A 23856-nucleotide genomic window follows, 5' to 3' on the forward strand; every position below is an offset into this window, starting at 1 on the left:
GTAGGAACATGACACTGAGGATCCTAAATGCGGAATTAATGAAACACAATTGTTTACAAATGAGATTTAATTCTTGATATTTTCATTCAAAGATGACCAAATTGATGTAACCTTTGCAGACAAGGCCACTGTGAGAATTATGCTCGCAATTTTCAATTTATATGAACAGCTTGACTGAGTACGATGTATAAGAAAAAATATATTTTTATTAAATATACCACAAGATTGCTATGATTATAAAGACATGTCATTGAGATAAAATAAAATTTGAAGCTACATTATTTTCAAATCAGAATCTGTTATTTTTTTAAAATAAATTAATAAGAGAATAATATCACATAAAAAAAAGAAAAAAGAAAGAAAAAAAATGTTATTTCGCTCTTGAGTAATAAACAATTAAATGAGATGAGGTGTCTCGTTTTCATTCAATCAATTTGTCAATAGATTCTTTAGTCTTCGTGGAGAGATCCTCAAACTAAAGTAATAGGAAATTTTATATAAAAAATCAATAATTATAAATAAATATTTTTGAATTATTAATTCACCATTATTATTGATAATCATCCATATTTGTAATTTATACAAACAAGTATTAAAATTATCTACAATGTCAATGTATACAAATTAGACTCTATTTTTGAAAAGTTACCCCTCCCCAATATAAACCTAGCCCACCTCAATCCAGTATATTTACATTGTATTAGTGGAAAAAAAACACAAAATCATAAGATGAACACGTAAAAGAAAATAGTACGTAAATTTCTTAAATTAATTTATTTATTTATTTTACGAGTTGTAGATTATTTTAAAGATCAAAATTGTAATCATAATATATGCTACCACTGGATAAAGATGCTAAAAGCCTTTGTGATAAATCCCTATAGGAGTGATTTTCATTAAACATTTTTACTGCAACATACTCTAAACTCTAAAGTCTAAGCAATTTGAGGGGCATCTGACAGTAATAAGGGGAGTTAATAATAGAAGGGTTTAGGTATTGGGCCGACTAAGCAGCCCAAAACTCTTAGAGGTTGGTCAAAACATAATGATCAGAAAGACGAGGTGGGCTCAGTTTTATTTACTGAAGCCCAAATCTTTAATCAAGCCCAAGTTAATATTGACACATCTGATATATTGGACCCAGTTGCAATTGAAGTTGAAGCCATTAACTTTGCTATGTTGGAGACATGCACATTTAACAATTGGCCAATTGAGGAGATAGAACCTTTGAAGATACAACTTCAAGAGGAGGGAGTAGATGGGGAAATGAACACATCTTTATGGGTCCATCAGAATGTGCTTAAATTGAGCAAACAATATGGGGTCAATTTCCATAGATGCGAGAAAGAGGCTTTGGCCTTATTCATGAAGATAGATAGTTACAGACAAGCAAAATGGCAAGCAGCAGAACCTTTGATTATGACAACTCCAAAAAAGAAAGGTACTCAAGAACTTAAAGGTTTGATGTTTGATATGAAGTTCAAGAGCACCGGAGGAAGGAATAGGGAAAAAGAAGTTTCAATAGTGGATCAATGAATGTAAAAATCATATCTGAACCCGCATTCAAAAAAGAAGGGTTGTCAATAGTTTGGTTCAAAATGTGACGACCCAAATCGAAGGGCCGCGACGGGCACCTTGTGCCTTATTTAATCGAGTACCAACGTAATGTATCTTTCTTATTACTCCATCATAGGTAAATGGTCTAGAAGGGTCGTCAGAAGATAATCAGAATAAAACATAAGGGAATACTAGACATAGGACGACCCAACATGATATAGAAACTTATATATGTGACATACGTGCCTATAAGGCCGACATGATCATTTGTAAACTCAAAACATAGGCTGACAAGGCCATACAAGTATCTATATACATGACATCTGTCTACAAGCCTCTAAGAGTATATAAACGTCATAAAATTCGGGACAGGGTACCGTCATACTAATCAATACATGTCCAAATTATACTAACCAAATAGGTAACTCCGGAGCAAGTGGAGTGCACCAACACCTTCCGCTGAGCTGATAGCCTACTAGGAGAACTGTCAACCTGTCTATCGGGACCTGCGGGCATAAAACGCAGCATCCCCAGGCAAAAGAGACGTCAGTACAAATAAAGTACCGGGTATGTAAGGTATAAAAATAAGTATGTAAAAGACATGAACGAAACATGTAATGAAGCACTCAACCTGTAAGTCTGAATAGCTTTGTGAACCATGAAACAATTATAATGTCATGCATATGCGTATAAATATCATAGCATGCATGGGTATATGCGTACATAACATCATCAAGCCTCTGAGGGCATCCAATCATATCATCTCGGCCTTTGTGGGCGAAATCAACGTATACCAACTGATCAGGTGGTGGTGCGTATATAACGTCGTAACCTTTTTTTCATACCCCATATACATATAATATACGCGTATATAATGCCATTTGGTCATGGGTCAATATACATATATAAATGAATACAATGCATAAGAAGTAAGTCGATAAGATCTCTTGGATCATAAGATCAATATGCCTTCGGATAAACTTTATCAACTTACGTATTTTTTGAGACCTATGAACAGACGATACAATAACATAACACATGGGGAATCAAGAACATAGGCATCCCTAGTACCTCTATGAATAGAGTCATTTGTAAAAGTTGCACGTTTGCTCATTTTATTTGTATCACATGGATCATGCCAAAATGAAAGAAGGAATATAACATACCTCGTGTCATCAACACTATCCAACAACGAATTCGTCATAACTAGTATGCCAATCCTATAACAAAGGAATGTATATGCGAACTTAGATGACGCTAGTATATCACTTACATCAAACAATAATTCGGTTCGTAATTGGAATGGACAACATTTCTTTTGTTCTTTAACAACCACAACTACAACCTCTTTTAATCCCTTTAAATTCAAATCATCAACATCTACGAATATACACCAAGACAGTCCAATAAATGTTTCTTATATTGTACCTTATACACTTCCTTCTTCCAACTTCAAGAAGCATATCAATAATAACACAACAACAACCTCAAGAACATGTAGGAGAGATGAAATATTACCTTAATAAACTAGGACATGCCAATTATGCTTCAAATAGTCATGCCATAAGCAACTACGACAAGGTAATATATGAGAAATAGAGGGATAAATTCTCTATTATGATTTTGCTGCCCACGTTTTGCCCCATCAAAAGATAGAATTTTTTTAAAAATAAAATCCCAAAGTTGCCTCTCAATCTATCACGTTTTTGTGCTTTTAAGGCTAGGTGGTGATGCTTGTTAATAATATATATATACTGAAATGAAACTTTGAAGTTTGTTAATACTTAATGGGTTGTGGGGCCCATATAATAATCATTTAATAAGAAAAAAATGCTTGGCTATGGAGCAGCCACCAAGATATACCTATCCATGAAACATGAGTCATAAGGTAGAGATTTGAGTAGTGCCACGTGGATTCCATAATTGTCCTCTATTTTGGACATTTGTCTTCCACTAATCTCTAATTATATCTTTGCATTTAACTAATTACCCACATAATTAATTTCTAAATTTTATTTTACTTAAATACTAATATACTTCATATATCTTACTACCAAGGCCATGTGGTATAACTCTAGTCCATAAATACGGGGTACTATAGTTTGGACCGTATTTTATCCCAAAATGTCAAACTTCGACCAATCTCATTTTCTTCAACTCGTTTACCCTTTGACCTTCACGACTCTTACTTATCACTTGTTTGAGATAGCATAATACTTATAACCTCCAAAAATAATCTTGTCCTTGAACTTATGTAATTTATCTTACAACAAATCCAACGTACAAAAGTACGAGATATAACATCGACGTAATATTGCGGGGTATAAAATCAACATAATATTGCGAAGTGTAACATCGACGTCATACTACGAGGTGTAACATTGAAGTAATAATGCAGGGTGTAACATTAAAATGGAAATATGATGTTTTATGTTTCCATGAAACAAAAATTGAAGGGGACATAAAGGAGATTATCAAGTAATTGTGGGGATATATGTGTGTAAAGTATGGGCAATTGGAGGCTAGTGGAACTAGGGGTATTCTAATGATATGGGATAGTGAGATTTGGAGGGGGTTAGTCACTACTGGTTCATACGCTCTAACATGTAGATTTGAATCTCAAACTCAAGATTACATTTGGCATTTCACTGGGGTTTATGCTCCAAATTATAACAAAGAGAGACAAGAAGTTTGGTGGGAAATTGGAGCTGTAAGGGGTCTTTTCACAGGTCCTTGGGTGGTAGGGGTGATTTTAACATAGTTAGATTCCCATTTGAAAAAAACAATTGCACAAGAAACACCAGAGCGATGACATACTTCTCTGATTTTATTGAAGACATGGAACTAGTGGATCTTCTACTGATAGAGGGAGTTTATACATGGACTTGTGGGGACAATCAGGAGATCTCATTCAGAATTGATAGGGTCCTTGTATCTGCAAAATGGAATGATTGTTTTACGAACATCAAACAAGAATTTTTACCCAGAATTTGCTCTAACCACACACTACTAGTGTTATAATGTGGTAAATGGGAACAGAAGAAATCCTATTTCAAGTTTGAGAATTGGTAGTTGGAGACCGAAGGCTTCGTTGATAGATTTAGAAACTGGTGGACTTCTTTTGTTTTTGAAGGCAGACCCGACTTCATTCTTGCATGTAAGCTCAAAACACTCAAAGGGAGATTGAAAAAATAGAGTCAAAGCAATTATGGCAATTTGGAGATGAGGAAAAACTTAATACTGCATCAAGTATCTGAATTGGATGCAATCTAATAGCCAAGAGGTCTGAATGAAGAGAAAAAGATCAAAAGGGCAAATCTTTACATGGAATTTGAAGAAAATGCTAAAATGGAAGAAATAGCCTAGAGGCAAAGATCCATGACTCTATGGCTCAATAAGGGTGACAGGAATACAAAATGTTTCCAAAGAATGGCCAACGCTCATAGAAGTAATAACAACATTGATCAATTGTTGGTGGAAAGGGAGACTATTGAAGAACTAGAAGCTTTCAAAAGGGAGATCACAAATTTCTACACCAAGCTTTACTGTGAAAATAAAAACTGGAGACCTACTTAAAGTATGCATAGTTGTTCTACTATCACTGAAGAAGAACAACAAGTATTCTAAAGTCCCTTTGATGAGAAGGAAATCCTTGAATGTTTAAAGTTATGTGCAATCGACAAAGCCCCTGGTCTAGATGGGTATTCTATGAGATTTTTTTTATGAAGTGCTGGGAGGTAGTTAAGTCAGATGTTGTGGCTACTATCCAGAATTTTTACTCTCAGGAGATGTTTGAAAAAAGTTTCAATTCCACATATGTAGCTTTGATTCCTAAAAAGAATGGTGCCAAGGAATTAAGAGACTTCAGACCTATTAGTTTAATTGGCATCATCTATAAGTTGATCTCCAAAAATTCTTACTGAAAGACTTAAAAGGGTGATGCACAAGCTAGTTGACTCTCATCAAATGACATTCATCAGAGGCAGATAAATTACATATGCAGTTTTGATAGCTAATGAATGCTTGGATTCTATGTTAAAGGAGAAAAAACCTGGCATAATGTGTAAGTTAGATATTGAAAAGGCTTATGATCATGTAAATTGGAGATTTCTACTAGGGATCTTACAGAAAATGGGGTTCGGAAGGAAATGGATCAATTGGATGAAGTTCTGTATTAACACTGTCAGGTTCTCAATCTTGATAAATGGATCTCCTGAAGGATTTTTCCCCTCACAAAGAGGATTGAGACAAGGTGATCCTTTGTCTCATTTTCATTTTATACTAGCTATGAAAGGATTGAACAACATGCTGAAGACTGCTCATGGGAATGGTTGGATTAATGGTTTCAATGTGGCTAATATTCAAGCAAACAAGCTGGAAATTACTCACCTTCAGTATGCAGATGATACCTTGATTTTTTGTGATGCAGAGGAGAGTCAATTAAGACATCTAAGGGTTACTCTAATACTGTTTGAAGCTATATCTGGGCTCCATATCAATTGGAGGAAAAGCAAAATATTTTTAGTAAATAAGATACCTAGGATACAACTGTTGGTGGATATTTTAGGTGAGGAAGTTGGAACTACTCCAACCATTTACTTGGGTATGCCTCTGGGAGCAAAAAGCAAGTCCAAAGACATTTGGAATGATATTTTGGAAAAGTGTGAGAAAAAACTTGCAAGATGGAAATCTAATTATCTGTCTCTCGGAGGTAGATTGGTGCTCGTTAATTCTGTTCTAGATGCACTTCCTACCTATATGATGTCTTTATTCCCCTTACCAGCAAGTGTAGAGCATAGATTGGAAGTTTTGAGATTTTATGTGGCAAGGACATAAAGATAAGAAAGGGATCCATTTAGTTAAATAGAAGATCTTGACTATCAGTAAACAAGGAGGAGGACTGGGAGTTAGGAATTTAAGAAGGCAAAACAAAAGTCTGTTGATGAAGTGGCTATGGGGGTTTTCAAAGGAGGAGCAAGCACTATGGGGAAACGTGATTAGGGCAAAATATGAAAAATGAAGGATTTTGGATGACTAAAGGGGTACATACTCCTTATGGAATCATTCTCTGGAGATCCATAAGAAGTTTGCGGCCAAATCTTAAAGATAAGCTAAGTCTTATTGTGAAAGATGGAAGGAAAGCATTATTTTGGGAGGACAATTGGTTTGGAATTGGAAGTCTAAAACAACTATATCGTGAAATCTATACTTTGAATCAACAACATGGGGTTACTATGAAGGAACTATGGTCTACACAAGGTTGGAATTTGACATTCAGAAGATTCCTACAGGATTGGGAGGTGGCTAGAATGATTGGATTTTATAGAACACTAGAACAATGTAGTGGACTACAAGAGGGTGAAGATACACTCAGATGACAAAAACATAGTACTGGGATGTATTTAGTCAGCTCAGCATACAAAGATTTGAACCGGGAAAGATCTCAACTCAGTTTATGGCCTTGGAAACACATATGGAAAGTAAAAGTGCCTTATAAAGTGGCATGTTTTACCTGGTTGATAATTATGGAGGCTGTTCTCACTCAGGATAATCTAAGGAAGAGGGGTATACCAATTGTTTCAAGATATTATTTGTGTAGGAACTGGGAATGATGCTGAGACAATCAGCCATCTGTTTCTTCATTGTAGAGTAACCAGCCAATTATGAGATTTGTTCATCAATCTCAGAGGTGCTAGATGGGTAATGCCACGGAGGACCTCTGATATTTTATTATGCGGGAACACAAAGATAAACTTTACCTCAGACAAAACAAATGAAAAATTATTCCAGCACCTATTTGGTGGACAATTTGAAAAGAAAGGAACGTGAGATACTTTCAAGATACAACCAACTCTTTACAAAGGATTAAGATGAAGTGTATTCTTCTTTTTTTGTTTTTGGTGTAAATCAGAATATGTAGAGGATCCTCGTTCAATCCTAGATATTTTGAGTTCCTTGTGAGAGGAACAAGGACTATATTTTTGCTTTTCCATATTGTAATTGCCTATTTTGGCTTCCAGCACAAATTTTGTGATCATAAATTTTTGAATATACGGGACACTTTACCTTCTTAAAAAAAAGAAGAAGAAATATCATAAACAAAAATATTTGAAGAAACCAAGAAAAAAAGCAAACGGGGCTATGGCAACGAGTCAATCCGACGTGGCAATCAAATAAGGGAAAAGGTAAACGTGGCTCATTTTTATTGGATAATGACACCAAAGGTACTCCGATGACGTGGACCGCCGTTCCCATTAAAAACAAATACTTCTCCGCCGTAGCTTCTTCGGTTCTCCGGCGACGGGAAAAATTCACACGAGAGAACGCAAATGGCGATTAAGCCATATATGAGATTGATTTTGATTGTTGCTATTGCTTTCTTATCTGTTTTACCAGCTACTCTCTGTATCGAAGATAAATGTGCTGCTTGTACTGCCATTGCCGTAAGTATTCACATTTTCGTCTGCTCATTTTACGCCAATGTATATAGATGCATTCTACCTTATTTTGTTCGTATGATCTAGCTTAGAGAACCTTTAATTCGATTAAAGACAATTTTTTTCACCTCAATTGATGATTTAAATAGTCTACTCCTACTAATTTGAGATTGAGAAGTATTTTATTTTTTATGTTGGTTATCAATACATGATTATGATAAAGATTAAGCTTTTTTTACATTTAATGATAGTGAAAATAGCCAAATGAGAATTTACATTTACTTGACAATTGGTTCAACTGTGGCACCTAATTTGGCTCTAACTCATTTATTTTCATGATTCTCAGGAGGAGCTGGAGCATGGACTGTTGAAAGTAAGAATATCATGTCACTTTTTTTATCTTTATCTTCTGTGTTGTGTATTTACCTTGTAGAAATTGTCCTAGCTCAATCTATCAGGAAAATAAAAAGGAAGAAAAGAAATCATCCTAGCTATCTGCCATGATGCTATCTCACCCAAGGTTTAAAATGGAGATATTAGGTTCTTCTAGCGTGATCGGTAAAATTGGATACATGTATATGACTGTGCAGTGAGAAAAAAAAACAAGGAAATGGAAATGTTTGAAGTTGTGTTAGTCAAGATTGATGGTTTTGAAAGACAGATGGGAACCATGTCGAAGGAACTCCGCAAAATGACCCCGTAACTTTGGGAGAGGGGGTGCTTTCCTATATTTTGATTAGGAAAGCGGCATATACCGGGGGTAGCGACTATTTATTAAAATAATTGAAAGTGTCTTGTGTCCCAAGCTTATGTTCATGTATAAGCCTTTGATTTATACACAATGTAGTAAAACTTCTTAAGTTGTGCCAAGGCCACACTTGCTTCACGTTTAGAGAAATAGGCTTTAATAGTGGTCTCAATAGTCTTACTACTGATTTTAATACTAGAAAATCAAAATGCTAAAATGATTTTTAACTAGGACAATACATCCGAAGTAAAAGATCTTCAGTTCAAGTTGTATTTCATACTCTCATCTACTTAAAGTAATATAGTTTCATGTCTATTCTTTGTCATTTTCTCTGACATTTCCTGCGCTAATTTATGTGTATTATATAGGAAAAACCAAGAAACCATTTAGACATGAGACACCGCCTGGATTCTAAAGGTCAGCGTGAAGGGAAACTTATTGATTACAGGTCTAATATTAATGATCACTTTATTGATTAATTAAGGTCTTTGTTTATGTCAGTTCCTAATTGCTACTCTTTTCTTTCGTTACAACTTCTAAATCTATTATCCAGTTGTATTTAAGAACCGAGCTTACTTCAAATTGATTTCTCTGATATCCTATCCCTATGGGCCTTTTGGTTAAAGAGTTAAAGCATATTTATTTTCTTCATTTGACAGAACTATATTGTAGATGCTTTCTTCCAGTTTGAACATGCTTTTGATTTCTCCGCTTTTCTGGAGTGACTTAGTTTTGTTATTTTTTCATTTCCTAGAATGTGCTTGCATAAGGTTTATACTTTTGTTCCCCTTTCAATTTAGAAAGACTAGTAGTTTGAAAATATCATCTGAATCTTTTCCTCATTAAAAGCTTGTTACTTTAACGGGCAACAATGATCAATCAGATTATAATATAACCACTTTACAATAAGTCATATTTTGCATGTTGGATTCTTAAGGGAAACTGCAGTTTCTAACAGAAGGTAAGCATCAGCTTGGTTTTCTAAAGAATAAAACTAAGAGAAGTGCGGTGTTTCACCTCAACTTTCACCACAATCTTTTGATGTTCTCAACAAGTAGTTAATAGTATGTGATCCAGGAAATAAGTAGGGGTGGGGAGGCTAGATAATATGGTGCGGTACCAGTTTTATGAACTAAAAGCAAGTTGTTTTTCTTTTTGTTTTTGTTTTGATAAACATTATAAGCAAGTTATCTTGCTAGGCAATTAAACTTTTCATGCATATTCTTCTTCTGTTTCCTTGGATCCAAATCAAAGGGTTTCATAATAACTTTGTTTTTACTTTGGCTTCTTACTATTCTATGTTATCAGACGTCATTGGTCTCTTTCCTTTTCTCTTTACCTGCCTACTTCTCATCCCTTCTTGTCCCAGTTTTAATACCCCCTCCCCCCTGGTCACGAGATTACCTGTGCTTCTAGGAGTAACCATTTATAAAGTGTTGAATCCCATATTGATGATGTGCAGTTACACAACTTTTTTCACCTCTTGTTGAGCTAACATGCATATAAAAGTTTAAACTTCTATGATTCTAGTAACTTCTTTTCTTTATTTCTTCAAGCAGAGCCAGTGAGCTAAGAGTTGTTGAACTCCTAGAGGACCTCTGTGAAAAGATGCAAGATTATACTCTGGAGAAGGTAGCGTTTACTTGAAATCTTGCTAGTTTCTCATTGCCATGTGTTATTTGTACAATCAACTGTATTAATAGAGACAAATTGGATAAATCCAAATTTGAGACATAAAAGCTTTTTGATTTTGTACAATTTATTCTGGCAATCACTTGAGTACAAAGTTACCTTAATGCTAACGGTGTTCTCTTCTGCCTGCTAGGTGGATTCAAGCACAAAAACTTGGATTAAAGTAAACAATTGGGACCTTCTCAAGACTAGTACGTCTCATGACTTCATTTCTTCCACTTTGAATGCTTAATTGCTTCACATCTATAACTGCAGAGTTTGAAGTATAAGTTTCTCGAAAAAATCATTCATCTAGTATCTGCCAAACCTCAGCATGACCTTCACAAGCTATCTGCCTATCAAATTACCTTTTGGATATCTTGCCTCTTAAGAGTTGGGTGTCAGTGGGCAACACAGTCTCTCTATATATGCAGGTCTTCTCTCTGGCCGAGTTGGACATAATCTTAATTGTTATGAACTTGAGTATTTGAACCCTCAGGGGTTGGCCTGGTGGCAATTGACTTGAGCCTTGGGTTTTGCTCCCTTTCAAGGTCTCAAGTTCGAAACCCACTGGGTGCAAACAATTTCTGAGGGCCATCGGACTGGGTAAAACCTGAATTAACCGTGGTGCACTTACGGGAAACTCCTTGCCGAGGGCCTGTGCACCCCCGGGATTAGTCGGGGCTCAAAGAGACTCGGACACCCGGTGCAAAATAAAAAAAAAATGAACTTGAGTATTTGCCAGGGACATGGGCATTTTTTTTTTTTTTAAATCTCTCATACTCATTCTGTTTCGAAGTACAAACCTCATCCATAATCATTATAGTTCCAGCTGCCAAGTTACATCATACACGGGGTATATTAATGTGAATAACATCATAATGATCTAGCATTTTCTTAGCTGGCGAGTCAACGGTCTTCCTTTAGTTAATTCTTTCCTTTCCTTTACACAGAGAGAGCTTGGGATTTTTTCTAACAGCTTGGAACTTGAGAACATGATTATGGTACTACCATTTATATTATGGCAATTTAATTGGTTTTCAGACATTACTAAGTGTTCCTGGAAGCATACACTGTAACTAGAATTTTGCGTGAAGTAAAGAGCACCCCCATGGAGGTAGCAATTATGAAAGGATTTCAATCGAACCTACATATTACTTATAAAAAAAGAAAAGAAAAAGAAGAAGAGAGGAATTCAACTGAACCCCATGCTCTCCATATTCATGGGTTGGTTGGCAGGAATTTGTTCATTATAAAAAGAAATGAGATAACTTATTCATGGGTTGGTTAGCAGGAATTTGTTCATTATAACAAGAAAAGAGAGAACTTACAGGGTATGCTGTACAAGAAAGCATTATCTTAACAAGTTCTGTGCACCATATGAAGAGCACCCAAAGGGAGGTATCAATTAGGAGAGGAATTCAACTGAACCCCATGCTCTCTATGTTCGTGAGTTGGTTACCATTATCTTAATGAGCTGTGTGCACCTTATGGAGAAAATATTAAGTTTTGGAATGAAAATAACTTCTAAGTTTCTTGTAATTTTCCAATCAAAAGTTGAGTTGAGGAGATGACTAAGATAGATTAGATGAGGCAGATAGGCAAGTTTTGTGCAGAGCAAGCTAGTAAAGTGATGTTCATTGGACATGGACCTCAAAAATGTAGACTAACGAACACATATTGTGATATGGGAAATATAATCCTGACGCTAAGTTGCTAACTGCATTTATAATTTAACTTTCTGAGAGTAAGCTAAACTTAACCATTTCTGATAGTCCTAACCAACAAATGGATTCTCATAAAATTAGTGCGTTGAGAGTAGAAATAAGTTATCAAGGACGCTAATCATGTGATTTCCTTTTTTTTTATAGCAAATTATACTACTAGGCGTGCTGCCTAGTAGCTATTTTATTAATAATAAAAAGAAAAAATCACAATGGAAGAGTACAAGTAAGGGGGGCAAAAGCTACAGTAGTGTTGCCTCTATTGCCTTGGCTATCTAATCATCCTTGTGCGCGTCCATTGCCTCATGATGTGGCTGTCGGCAAAGTCTCATGAGGGCGAATGATCTCATAGCCGTTTGGATTATTCCCAAAGGCATAGGACAAATAGCAAACACTTACTGAGCTAGACCTTACCTTACAAGTACTATTGAGGCATGAACAACCTCATCTACTAGCAAGCATGTAAAAAATAAGAACTAGAGAGAACTAAGTCATCTTTGGTTATTATGTGTTAAAGTTTACGTATAACTTGAATTTAATGTTTTGCTTTTTTCCTTTTTCCTTGACAGATAAGCAAGAAGCTCGAGCACATTCAAAAGCTATATCATCCTTCTGTGGAAGGTAAGAGAGGGACCATTTAAGCCTCTTAGCTACGGTGTATTCCTATTTCATTTCTGATTCCACTCTAAATTTTGCACTTTTAACAATTTTTGTTATGCTGCCAGGTTACTTGAGCAAACTGAAGATGACGTAAGATGATTTTCCTACAACGATGATGTTTACTCCCTGATTCATAGCTCTTGATATTTTTTACCTTCTCCTGTTTATACCAGATTAATGATGATTATTACCTATTACACTAATGCTATCCATAAATTACAGTTTGCAGAATTGATGAAGAAAGGATCTGTCCAAGTTGGAGATGTAGGCAAGGTATTATGTGAAGATCTCAGCAACTATTGCAATGGGAAAAGGTAATTAATTTTAGCAATAGCTCTTGTTTTTCAATATTAATACTGTATTAGCTACTCCAAGCTGGGTTTATTAGGTACTGATAAACTATCTAATTGGAAGCGATCATATTATATATTAAAAATCTTCTTAGCATTTCACGTACGGACTGATTAATTTGTGTTGCACTCTCTACATTTGTGCAGTAGTTCCAATAAGACAGTAGGTGATGAAAACGAAGATACAGATCGAGAACTTTGACCTAATCAATCCTTTTCTTTTCCTGCTGGTTTTGATGGATAGAGAGAAGATTGTCCCTATCGTAACTCATGCAAAAGCAGATAACTTCAATAGAAGTAGCAGATCTTTACGCCATCTTTTTGTATTACAACATACATGTTCTTCCCTCCTTTTTGTTGGACCATGTATCAGTCGTTGCAAGTTGTACTCAAGATTAACTAACTTTATCGATGAACACCATTGTCATTCGTATCCTTTCTTCTTGTTGTATTGTTCTACTTAATATTATACGTAATTTTCTTTTAATTCCAATTGTGACTTCAAGTCACATGATTTAAGATTTTTATTTGACTTGTTTGTGTGTTTGTTTAGGTCTTATTGAAAGTATCAAATTAGTGGTAACGCATTAGTTAATTGAAAAAAGTGCAGAACTGTTCAAATGTGTGTTTTTATGTTCAAATTTATTAGCTAAATGATATTAGATTCTTGAGCTTGTGAAAGTTGTATAGAATGATGTTAAGTCCTTTCGTAAGAAGAGTGTCATGTTAATCAGACGAAAGTAGTTTTTTCTTCATCCAAATTAAAAAATTACAATGCATTCGGAACTTTCGGCTTAAGGCTTTCTGTTTTGGTTGTTACACTAAATTTGGTTGATGGACTCTGATCGGCCTGAAAACTGGTGGATCCATCATTGTGAGCAATATTCATGGGGGATTTGCATCTATACCCGATTTTTGGGTCACTTTTTAACCTATACCTGCTTTGCAAAAAAAATTGCAAGCGTACTCACTTTTCGGGTAACTTCAGATATACGGACCTGAAGAAGCAAAAATTTATGTCTGAAGTTTGAATTTCAGAATGTTTTGCCTGAAGTGTAGCCTTATCAAAGCAAAACTTCAGATATTTTTGCCTGAAGTTTGGCCTGACTTGCAAAGGCAATCACACAACTTCAGTTCATAGTGCAATGAAAAACTTCAGTTCAATAATTGCTGAAATTCAGTAATTTTGGCTGAAATTTTTATTTTGTAATTGCTGAACTTCAGCATTCTAGGAGCTGAAATTTGTTTAGTATCTGCTGAACTTCAGCATTTTAGGAGCTGAAGTTTGTTTAGTATTTGCTGAACTTGAGCTCCTAGAGGATGCACTTCAGTTCAATAATTGCTGAACTTCAGCAATTTTGGCTGAAGTTTTTGTTTTGTAATTGCTGAACTTCAGCATTCTAGGAGCTGAAGTTTGTTTAGTATCTGCTGAACTTCAGCATTTTAGGAATTGAAATTTGTTTAGTATTTGTTGAACTTGAACTCCTAGAGGATGCACTTCAGTTCAATAATTGCTGAATTTCAGCAATTTTGGCTGAAATTTTTGTTTTGTAATTGCTGAAATTCAGCATTTTAGGAGTTGGAGTTTGTTTAGTATCTGTTGAATTTCAACTCCTAAAGGATGCACTTCACTTCAATAATTGCTGAACTTGTGCTTACTTATGTTCACTTGTGCCTACTTGTGTTCAGAAATATGAGTTCCTTGACGAGTCCAACACTTTGAGATTACAATCATCAATAGCGATAACGAAAAATTCAGTTGATAAAAATGGAATTGGGTAGTCCCTGTTGGCAACCCACACAACCGTTACGGGACTCACCTTGTACCATATGAATAATGATATCATATAGAGGAAAGAATAATATCACCCGAAAAAGAAGAAAAGAAGGAGGAGAAGAAGAAGAAAACGAAGGAGGAGAATGAGGAGGAGAAAGAGGCATGAAGTTGTTTAAAAAGTGAGTACAAGTTAAAACTTTTTAAAAAAGTGGGTATAGGTTAAATGAGAGTGACCAAATAGGACGCCCGTATAATTTTTATAATATTCACCATGACTAATATTATTTTTTGGTATTTTTGGGGCCGTGAGACAAGAATTAATGATTATATTCATTTTTTCGTATTTTATATACATGTTGATTTTTCTGAATTTGATTGACGAACTTCGATTGGACTAAAAATTGATGGATCAATCAAATACTGCCTTGTGAGTAATACTCACTATGATTAACGTTATTTTATAGCATATCAGGGTCATAAGAATACTATGCACGGCTACATAAAACTTGCTCGTGCTATGACGACCACTTGATTAGGATCAGCTCAAGATAGAAAGAAAAGAAGTTCTTTATTTTAGACTTCTAATGGATAGAGTTGGATTAGAGTTTAACAGTGAGAGTCAAGGTCGAGCCATTGCCTAGCTAGATCAATCATTAAGAGTAGTGATATCGATATAAAATAGACTAATGATATTTTCTTATTTTTTCACAATTAAAAGGTGTGCCCCGTGAATATAAATTTGTATTTTTTTGCTCACATTGAGTAAAATGGTGCAAGTATCAAGAGTCCAATACACCCAAAATTTGTCCCATCCATTCATTATTTTCAAGAAAATGTGACAACTACTCCCTCCCAAGTCCTAGAGTTCCTTCCTAAGAAAAAGAAAATAATAATAAAAAGAGAGAATTATTTGATATTTTGACGCAAGTTGCAGAATGTTGACGTTGTAGCTGAAATAATTGTACGGAAAAAACAATAACTGAAATAATTATAGCCCCAACACAATAAAGATTTAAAATTATTCCAAGCGACTTAAAAAAGGAAAAATTCCAAGCGACTTTATTCGTTGCTTTATTCCAATTCACCAACCCTCTTCTTTATTCTCCATAGCAGCAGACGTGCCTGTGATTGGTCTACAACACAAATGAACGTGAAAAATACCCCATTTTCAATTTAATTAAGTTAGTACAACCTTATTCTTTTATACCATTAATAGTGCAATAAATAGGATTCCTCGACCAAAGGTTTCGGGATTAAAATTTGAACATAAAAAACAATTATATTAGAAGTACTTCCACTTTAAATGAGTGTTACGTAACCCAAATTTAGGACCTGTTTGTCCATAAATTTGTTTTCCTTATTAATTTTTTTTAAAAAAAAATGTGTGTCATGAAATTTTGTAAGTTCTTGAAAATAAATTCAAAAATATTTTTTCTAAAATCAAAAAATTTCGAAAATACTTTTTCCCCACTCACAAAAACGTAATTTAAAATTTTAAAATATTATATTTCAACTTAACTCTAAATATTATTTTTATGTCCAAAAGCCTGCCTTTAATTATTTTCCTTACGTGTTTGTAAGAGTTGTCTGACTTCTCTGTCTCCTAATCCTTCACTTTGTTCCCAGCTCCTCTTAAATTCTTCTACTAGGATCCTCCACTGGATTTTCCTAAGTTTCAAACTTTCCATTTTTACCTAACCAAGGTTTTAGCTTTCTAAGCTTTTGAATTAAAGAATTATTATGGGCATAAACTGCTAATATATTTGCCAAAAAGAAGCCTAATTTGTCATCATTTGTGGTTGGATTCTCAAAGTTGCAAACTTTTCCATTTTTACTCAACAAAGATTTCAACTTTTTATGCATTTCAATTTAACTAATTGAAAGGGTCATTCCTAATTGCTATATTCTTGCTAAAGACAAAGCCTAATTTAGTCTATTAGTATAATTAATCATCATTGCTAGTAGCAAGAAGTTAATATAAGGCAGGACAAAACCTCCTGGTGTTGATAACAAGGTGGGATTTTGGCTTAGAGGTAAAAGGGTCTGTTCAAAATCTTGATTTTAGTCTATTTCTTTTTCATCTTTTACTTTGTCTGCTACTTTTTCTTCAATAGTATGTTTCTTTGTCTTAAGGTTTCTTAATCTATCAGACCCAACCTTTTTTCCTTGCTTGTTAGTATGAATTATGATATCTATATTTTAGTACTTGTTTCATGGCTATAAGAATGTGGCTGCTTTTTCTGCTTTATTTTGCTTCTTTCTGAAGCTTAATTCATTCTATTTGGTTTGTAAAAGGTGGGTTTTCATAATAATACTTCCTCTCTAGTGAGGACTTATGTCAGGCTTTACTTTTAGCTTAGAATCTGATTCTTTTTTTCAGTTTAAGTTAACTGTTTCTCTTTTCCTTTTCCTTTTTTTTGTGTTTAATGTATATGCGCCAGCTCCTACTTTTTTTTTGCGGGTGCTTGTATGTTTGATCAAATTTTTCCAAATATATTCAATTTTAGTCTATAAAGTCCATGTGAAAAATTGTAGTTTGTACCACATTCGTAGCATGTACTTAACAATATGCTGAAGTATTGATATTGTAGAATGTCGGTTCTATAAAGTTTTGATGTGATGAACCTGACTGCTTGAGAATTCTCTCTTGTAGGAGGAAGTGGTAGGATGGATGCTAATTAAGCAAAGAAAGATATGAATGTGGTTTGGGTTCTTGTCGTATGCCTACTTTGCTTTGGAGCGGGTTCAGACGGGTTGACTGGAAAGGGCACTTCAAGGCCAGCTGTCGTGAATGTAGGAGGTATTTTTACATTTGACTCTACAATTGGCAGAGTTGCTAAGATTGCAATTCAGGAGGCTGTTAAAGATGTTAATTCCAACTCTAGCCTCCTCCGAGGAACCAAACTTATTGTGAAGTTGCAAAATTCCAATTGCAGTGGGTTTCTTGGCATGGTTGGAGGTACTTTTTTCTCTGTGCATTTGCCTCCCTTAATGTTACACTCCCTTAGCTGTTGGCAATATTATAATCAAGAAAGAACAAAATAAAGATATTGCTTGGACTAGGAAGCTATTGCTAAATTCAACTATGACTGGTAGTTCATCAAGCTTAGTTGATGTAGATAACTGGTCATTTATTCTATTAGAATCATCTGACATAGCCTAGTAGATCAACCTAAATCCAATGGCAGTGATTGATTATTTCCTAATTCTCTCATTTAAGGGTATATCTGAATCTCAAAAAAACTTAATTTGTTTGCAGCCTTGAAATTTATGGAGACTGATGTTGTTGCAGTAATAGGCCCACAATCTTCTGTAGTCGCCCATACTATATCCCATGTTGCTAATGAACTCCAAGTTCCTTTCTTATCATTTGCTGCTACCGATCCCACACTCTCCTCTCTTCAGTTTCCTTATTTTCTTCAGACAACTCAAAGTGATCTGTACCAGATGACTGCAACAGCTGAGATCGTTGAATATTATGGTTGGAAGGAGGTTATTGCGATATTTGTTGATGATGACTATGGGAGAAATGGTGTCTCTGCATTAGATGATGCACTTGCAGCAAGGCGCTGTCGCATCTCATATAAAGCAGGTATTTCCCCTGGAGCTACTGTAACTCGAGGTGATGTTATGGATGTTCTGGTAAAGGTTGCACTAATGGAATCTAGAATCATTGTTCTACATGCATATCCTACCTTAGGATTCATGGTATTTTCAGTGGCACACTATCTTGGAATGATGGGTGACGGTTATGTATGGATATCCACGGATTGGCTTACCTCTGTGTTAGATTCCTCTTCTCCCCTTCCACAAGATAAAATGGATATCATGCAAGGAGTTCTTGTTTTGCGTCAACACACTCCAGAGTCTGAAAATAAAAGAGCATTTTCATCTAGATGGAACAAGTTGACAGGTGGTTCATTAGGGCTTAATTCCTATGCACTTCATGCATATGACACTGTTTGGTTAGTTGCACATGCTTTAGATTCATTCTTTAATCAGGGAGGGACTATTTCGTTTTCTAATGATACTAAGTTGCAATCAGTTGAAGGAAGTAATCTTCACCTTGAAGCAATGAGTATTTTTGATGGTGGGCCACTTCTGCTGAAGAACTTATTGCAGAGTGATTTTATTGGTTTGACGGGGCCATTCAAGTTTAATCCAGACAAGTCTCTTGTTCGTCCAGCGTATGATATCATAAATGTAATTGGAACGGGTTTTCGGCGTGTTGGTTACTGGTCTAACTATTCTGGTTTGTCCGTTTCGACTCCTGAGTCCCTTTACTCGAGGCCACCTAATCGTTCAAGTACAAACCAAAAACTTTATAGTGTTGTGTGGCCTGGAAACAATGTACAAAAACCTCGTGGATGGGTTTTTCCAAACAATGGAAAGCAACTGAGAATAGGGGTGCCTATTCGAGTTAGTTACCGGGAATTTGTGTCTCAAATTCCAGGCACTAACAACTTTAAAGGTTTTTGCATTGATGTATTTACTGCTGCTGTAAACTTATTGCCATATGCTGTTCCACATCAATTTGTCCCCTTTGGAAACGGGCATGAAAATCCAAGCTACACTGAAATGGTGAAGCTAATCACAACAGGGGTAAGTTCTTGCTGAGTGAGGGTGCTATATCCTATGTTGCTCGGACTCTCCAAAAGTGATGCTGCACTTGTGTCGGATCCTCCAAAAATACACTAAATTTGGAGGATCCGACACACACCCAACAACATTTTTGAAGAGTCCGAGCAACATAGGCTATATCCATAATTACCTAAGACTAGACTATTCTAACTATGTTACAAATTAACTGTTCTTGTGTGCTCCCAGAATTTTGATGGTGTTGTTGGTGATATCGCAATAGTTACAAATCGAACTAGAGTTGTCGATTTCACACAGCCATATGCTGCATCTGGACTTGTTGTTGTGGCCCCATTCAAAAAGTTGAACTCAGGTGGTTGGGCCTTCCTAAGACCCTTTTCTGGTCAAATGTGGGGAGTTATCACTGTTTTCTTTCTCTTTGTTGGGATGGTAGTGTGGGTTTTGGAGCACCGGACAAATGATGAATTTCGTGGTCCTCCTAAACAGCAGCTAATAACCATTCTATGGTGAGATCAAAGGTCCTTTTTCTTTCTTTTTTCCGTTTAATTGTCCTTGTAGTGGCGGAGGGTTTAGCGTTGACCCATATGGCCCTACCTTGTATATTCATAACCAAAATGTGAATACGTAAAGGACATAGTTCTTACCTCCAGAGGTCCTATGTGAAAGTGGACCGACTTCTTTACAAAAAAAAATGTCTAATGCATTTATGTGCTTAAATGAAATGTTCTAAGTTAAGAAAGGATTACTCCCCATTTTACATCAATTAGCTTTACAAAATAAAAAATTAATAAAAGGTCTACATTCTCATGCTAAGTTACAAAATGGTGAGATCAAAGTTCGTTCACAGTAGAACCATCATAATCCCAATAATTGCATGTGATTATGGTAACTGCTGATTACAAAGTTGTGAGCAGACTCAACCAATAAGGCATGCTCGTGGTGAACTTAGCATAGCTTCCTGCTCCGGTGGTAGTTCTTTTCTTCTTCTCCTCTTAAATGAACAGGAAAATTTAGATAGCGGGATAAAAAAGTTCTTGATGATATGATTGTTAATATGTCAAAACTTGAAGGTGTCGTTGTATCTTTCTATTTCCATTTAAATACTACATGAGTTGGAAAATCCGCCATGACAGCTTTGTATCAAATCGCTACAGTAGAGAGACATCATGCCGCTATAGCTACTTCATTGCTGTTTGCTTGCTCGACTGCTTTAACTACTTGTAACAGTTTCGAAGAGTTAAATCGTATTCTTTCATTGAAGTGTCCAACTTCATGACTTGACTTTAAACTTCACTAAAGTGTCTCAATTCCTCCTTGTACCATGTGGCTCTTTAATTCTACTACTCAATAATTGGAAGTTCACGGGAACTGCACCTGGAACTTTCTAGTTTTTACTTATCCTTATCAGTAGTTGCTCATAGAATAATTCTTTGTTTGAAAGCTCTTAGATTTCTGGAATTCATAATGTTTCTAAAATGCTGAAACTCCAGCAGTTTACTTCTTTTTTTTTGGGGAAAATTGAAACATATAAAGCTGGGAATTCTTTGAATATTCATATAGTTTATTGCTTTAATTTTATGTGAGCACTGAGCACGGTCCATCTCATTGTTCAATTGAACTTTGATTTGAATAGGTTTGCAGCCATCACTCGGAGAAGTGCATTACTTTTATAGAAGGACTGCTCCTCACAACAAGAACAACTTCTCTGTTGTGGAAGACTATTTGTCTGACAATTGTTTGTTCTTCTTGCAGGTTCAGCCTTTCAACTCTCTTTTTTGCCCACAGTAAGTGAACTATAGTTTGGCATACTTGTTTTCTGGTAAATCCAGTGTTTACTTTGCTAACTTTTGCAATCTTTCTTATGCAGGAGAGAATACTGTAAGCACGCTTGGCCGCATGGTGCTGATCATATGGCTCTTTGTGGTTTTGATAATAAATTCAAGTTACACTGCAAGTTTGACCTCCATCTTCACTGTGCAACAACTGTATTCTCCTATTAAAGGACTAGAAAGCTTGAAAGAAACTGATGAACCTATTGGGTTCCAAGTGGGTTCTTTTGCAGAACGGTATTTGGAGGAAATTGGTATACCAAAATCCAGACTTGTTTCCCTTGGATCACCTGAACAATATGCTACGGCACTTCAACGCGGTCCTGGAAAAGGGGGTGTGGCTGCAGTGGTGGATGAAAGGCCATATGTAGAACTTTTCCTGTCAAACCAGTGCAAATTCAGGATTGTAGGTCAAGAATTCACCAAAAGTGGGTGGGGTTTCGTAAGTGATCTCTATTCCTACTGCTCTTTTTTTGTCCCTTTTCTTTTTTCCTAATTCTGTATGCCTACTGCTTTTTCTTTTTCTTCTTTTTTAGTCCTATTTCTTTATGCACGCCTTGTTTGTATCCTTTATATGAAAGAGGATTTGTAGCTTTTCTTGAGTTTTCTGGTTCTGAAGAAAATTGGGAAGAATGTCTTACGTATTAAGAGTTACATTTCATCTGGGTGTGAAAACAAAAGGCATGTACAAAAAGATTGTTGAATCTCGTAGAAAGCACTGGAGAATTCATTACACGCTCGAGCATTTTGGTTTATTCTATGTGTGATTTTTGCAAGTCAATATAATCTAAAATGTCTCTGAGGTGAAAGTGATATTGGTGTCCATTTTTAGGCACTCCTTAAGAAATTTCTATGTTGTTGACCGAAAAGGTTCTGTTCTTGACATGTTTGTAGCATGTCAGTAAGCAGAATTTCGCTCAAACTGTTAGGGTTCAGCGTTTCTATTAGTTTATATGTTTATTTATCTATTGGATACACAGAATCCAGGAATCGTGATTTCTTTTGTCATTTCTGTTTTTTATTCTGGTTAGGCATTTCCTCGGGACTCTCCGTTGGCTGTTGACTTGTCAACTGCAATTTTAACGCTATCTGAAAATGGAGATCTCCAGCGAATACATGACAAGTGGTTATCAAGAAGTGCATGCAGTTTAGAGAATGCTGAGCTTGAATCAGATCGCCTTCACTTGAGAAGCTTTTCAGGCCTCTTTCTTATATGTGGGATTGCATGCTTTATTGCTCTCCTAATATATTTCCTCCAAATTATGCATAAGTATCGCCAGGCTGCCAAGGCTGAAGCTGTTTCAGATGGTCCAACTACTTCACGTTCTAAACGTCTTCAAACTTTATTGTCACTTATTGATGAGAAAGCAGATAAATCAAGAAGAGACAGCAAGAGAAGGAAAATAGACAGATCAGTTTCTGATGAGAACGTGGAAAATGACTCGGGGAGGGATTCCAGATGGAGAGAACCACAGGTTTCTTCTCAGAATGAAGTTCATTAGTTCATTTATGCTAGCCTACATTTCTTATAGGGTTCTCATCAAGTTTCAATTTTGAGGGGTAAAAATTTAATCAGAAATCAATTCAAAGATCAATCAGTCAGTTATGTTTAGGATTATAGATGAGCGAATTGTTTTATACATACATATATAATATTCAGGTGTCAACTGTAAATTAGCACAATCTTTACATAATCAATAGCATTTCTTGCTTCTGGGAAGAATGACAAACTAAAGTATGCTTCAGCTTTGAGCCTTCTTCTTTGGTTTCATGTGAACCTTGCTTTTGTCATTGTGTTTTAATTATCTCAAGATGTAACCATAAAGGAAAAATAAGTTCTATAAATTAACAACAACAAAAAGAAGTATAATAAGTTCTCTAAGGTTGCACCCTGTTAAGAGGCATTATCAACCTTGGCTTTGGACTCTTCTACTCAGGACCTTAGCTTTGGTTGCCGTCGCCTTGTTTTCTGTCTTGACTAACAGGTGAAGATAATTTCCTATTCCTATGCTAAGCTCCTCTCCCTGTACCTTCTAAAGGTGAAAAAATGGTTCTGTCTGCATTATCGCCTCCCTCTGTTTGTAGTTTCTGCCTTTTAAGCTTGGTAAGTTGAGGTAAAATTCATTGCTGAATTGCAGCCTTAAGATAGCTTAGCCATTGATCATTGCACCTGATTTTTTGGAAGTATCGAAACCTATTCAGAAGCTTGCACTCACTTACAAATGGAAGGAATATGAGTGCTATTAGCAGCTATATCTGATACTTGATTTTGGCTTAAGTAGATGTGGCAAAATGGTTAAAAGAAAACAGTTATCTACCCATATTATCCATTAAAAATGGGTTGGATAATGAACTTTTTAAAAACGGGTCGAATATGGATAAGAACCATATTATCTACTTAGAAAATGGATAACTAATGTGTTTAACTTTTACATTTGTAAAGCCTCAAATTGGGGGTTCCTCAAGTTTGGGAGAGTAGGAATTCTTCCATAAGTGATCATATT

General features: G+C 35.6%; 2 protein-coding genes and 1 long non-coding RNA gene across 6 annotated transcripts; 2 read left to right on the forward strand and 1 right to left on the reverse strand.

The window, feature by feature from the left end:
- Positions 1-1760: 1760 nt before the first annotated feature.
- Positions 1761-3279, reverse strand: LOC104110791 (uncharacterized). Its single transcript, XR_689541.3, has 3 exons — positions 3076-3279; positions 2724-2777; positions 1761-2063 (listed from the first exon to the last, which is right to left on the reverse strand). It is a non-coding gene; the product is annotated as an uncharacterized lncRNA (long non-coding RNA).
- Positions 3280-7813: 4534 nt separating this feature from the next.
- On the forward strand, positions 7814-13640 carry LOC104110790 (uncharacterized). Of its 2 annotated transcripts, none has more exons than XM_009620343.4 (9): positions 7814-8000; positions 8341-8367; positions 9111-9190; positions 10302-10374; positions 10568-10625; positions 12707-12758; positions 12863-12887; positions 13020-13111; positions 13298-13640. In XM_009620343.4, exons 1-9 carry the CDS (start codon positions 7887-7889, stop codon positions 13347-13349), a joined length of 573 nt encoding a protein of 190 aa, XP_009618638.1. In that variant the 5' UTR covers positions 7814-7886; the 3' UTR covers positions 13350-13640. The 2 variants fall into 2 exon arrangements, with proteins under 2 accessions (XP_009618638.1, XP_009618637.1); XM_009620342.4 differs by having other exon boundaries at positions 7819-8000; positions 13295-13640.
- A 2856-nt stretch (positions 13641-16496) lies between these two features.
- Positions 16497-23101, forward strand: LOC104110789 (glutamate receptor 3.3). 3 transcript variants are annotated; one of them, XM_009620341.4, is made up of 7 exons: positions 16497-16965; positions 17578-17883; positions 18184-19526; positions 19752-20029; positions 21276-21307; positions 21391-21794; positions 22384-23101. In XM_009620341.4, exons 2-7 carry the CDS (start codon positions 17619-17621, stop codon positions 22852-22854), a joined length of 2793 nt encoding a protein of 930 aa, XP_009618636.1. In that variant the 5' UTR covers positions 16497-16965; positions 17578-17618; the 3' UTR covers positions 22855-23101. The 3 variants fall into 3 exon arrangements, with proteins under 3 accessions (XP_009618636.1, XP_009618635.1, XP_070056409.1); XM_009620340.4 differs by having other exon boundaries at positions 16497-16957; XM_070200308.1 differs by lacking the exon at positions 16497-16965 and having other exon boundaries at positions 16997-17883.
- The last annotated feature ends 755 nt before the right edge of the window (positions 23102-23856 follow it).

Source organism: Nicotiana tomentosiformis, chromosome 4 (assembly GCF_000390325.3).
Source record: "Nicotiana tomentosiformis chromosome 4, ASM39032v3, whole genome shotgun sequence".
Taxonomy (NCBI): domain Eukaryota; kingdom Viridiplantae; phylum Streptophyta; class Magnoliopsida; order Solanales; family Solanaceae; genus Nicotiana; species Nicotiana tomentosiformis.